Here is a 1,763-nt window from a genome sequence, read left to right as displayed (position 1 = left end):
CTGTAAAAGGCGGCCCCGTCCAGGAAACACACAGCCAGGCAGACGAGCTCCAAGCCGAATCCCATGTCAGAGGATGAAGAGAGCACATCCAGGCAGTCAGGCAGAGAAACAGGATTACATTGGAAAAACAGGCAGACCTCCAACATCTATAAACAAAGGTGTAGATGGCAGCAGCACAGCTGATGTTTCTCTCCAGGATGGAGTCACAGACAAACAGGAACAGATGAGGTGAAGCTACTATGAGAAAAAGCAGAGAGAGCATAAAATTAGAGATTAAACTAACAGATTCTGCAGAGTGGGGTAATAGAGATAGAATGAAGCAAAATTATGAAATAGGGGTCCCTATGTCCTCCAGCAGTCTAAGCCTATAGCAGCATAAAAATGGAGATAGCTCAGGGTAACCTATCACCATCTACTATTTGTTTAAAATAGAAAAACATGAGTTACTACATTGATTTTCCATTTTTAATCAATAAAGCTTTTTTGAAAAGAAAAAAATATTCAAATTAAAACAAATAACAGATGTTGAGTTGGTTTTGTGGGTTTAAAAGTTATCGACACACCAACCGCTCGAAAAAGTAATATCCTGGTAAGGTTGACAGCGTAGTAAAGCTGTTAAATACATTTTTATTACACCCAGAGAGAAGTAGTAGCAACTTGTGGCCAGACAAAGGCTTTGACACAACGTTCTCATACGTAGGTGGGGAAACAAAAGGGTATTTTGTCACTGTGTTTTGTACTTGCCTGGAGAAGAAGCAAAAATAGCAGCGCTGAGTTTCTGCAGAGCTTATAGAAGAGAGGGCAGATAATTGCTCTGTGGAGACCATTTGAGGGTTGTGTCATCTCTCTGTGGAGACCCCTAATGTTTGTTCTGGATATTTCTGATTGGTCACTTTTCTCTCAAGACCACTACAATTTTCTCTCATCTGGAGGAACCATCTCAGTCGCCTTTTTTTCCCCCCTTTCCTGCTGCGGTATTTTGTCTCGACTCTGACATCCTGGGGTCATTTTAATTCTGCCAGATTGCCGTGTAAAGTTGTGGGCAATTCCAGCTTTCATGCCTGGCATCTGTATTACAAGGGCCATGAGAACCTGTGGAGGGAGAGAGGGATTAGATTAGATGATTGACGATCCCTGCGGGGAAATTAGATTCCAGCAGCAGCAATAGTAATGGGATTCACAAGGGAAGAAGACAAACAGAATCTATGTGCGGAGCTGGAATAGAATACAAGGAAGAAATCAGAGCATTTAAGCCCAGTTTGATGCCACTAAGTTAATGTTTTCTTTGAATCTCTGAGACGGTTGTTGCATTTTTACAGTAAAATTTGAGAATGACTGCAGAACATAGATGATGACTAAGGTAACCGATGCCAGAGCTGTCCACAGACGGCTCAGGGTTTCAACCCCATGCAACCACACCCCCACCGTACTGCAATTGTCAAGCTTCCCGGTTATGTAACATCTGCATATTGTCTGTTTTCAGGTACCTGAGCAGAGACGAGGTTGCAGAGGCTTCCCTGAGCAAGGCCCAGGAGGGAGGAGGCAGCGTCCGGGTGGTCACCAAGGAAAACTTCTTCACAAAGAGGAGGTCTGGTTCTTCACTGACGCCGCCTGCTGCAGAGAGGTTGGTTTGAAGGGAAAATGTGGGTGGATGTTCGGCGTGGGATTAATCATAAGTCTTAAATTGCAAAGGTTTTTATTTGGGCGTCATTTGTTATCCTTACATTCTGTAGTTGATTGACTCAGATATTCAGTCCTTATGG

General features: G+C 43.4%; 1 protein-coding gene across 1 annotated transcript in view; it reads left to right on the top strand.

Annotated features, from left to right (window-relative positions):
• The window catches only part of LOC107094131 (DNA annealing helicase and endonuclease ZRANB3-like), a 44,695-nt gene that overhangs the window by 22,295 nt on the left and 20,637 nt on the right, over positions 1–1,763 (top strand). Inside the window, exon 3 of the mRNA XM_015389564.1 lies at positions 1,484–1,624. Within this exon, the coding sequence (XP_015245050.1) occupies positions 1,484–1,624 (141 nt within the window). The remainder of the gene's footprint in view (positions 1–1,483; positions 1,625–1,763) is intronic.

The sequence above is a fragment of the Cyprinodon variegatus genome, unplaced genomic scaffold (genome assembly GCF_000732505.1).
Source record: "Cyprinodon variegatus isolate N-32 unplaced genomic scaffold, C_variegatus-1.0 Scaffold465, whole genome shotgun sequence".
NCBI lineage: Eukaryota > Metazoa > Chordata > Actinopteri > Cyprinodontiformes > Cyprinodontidae > Cyprinodon > Cyprinodon variegatus.
Note: the sequence above shows the minus strand (reverse complement) of the source record. Positions and strands in the feature narration are given on the sequence as shown.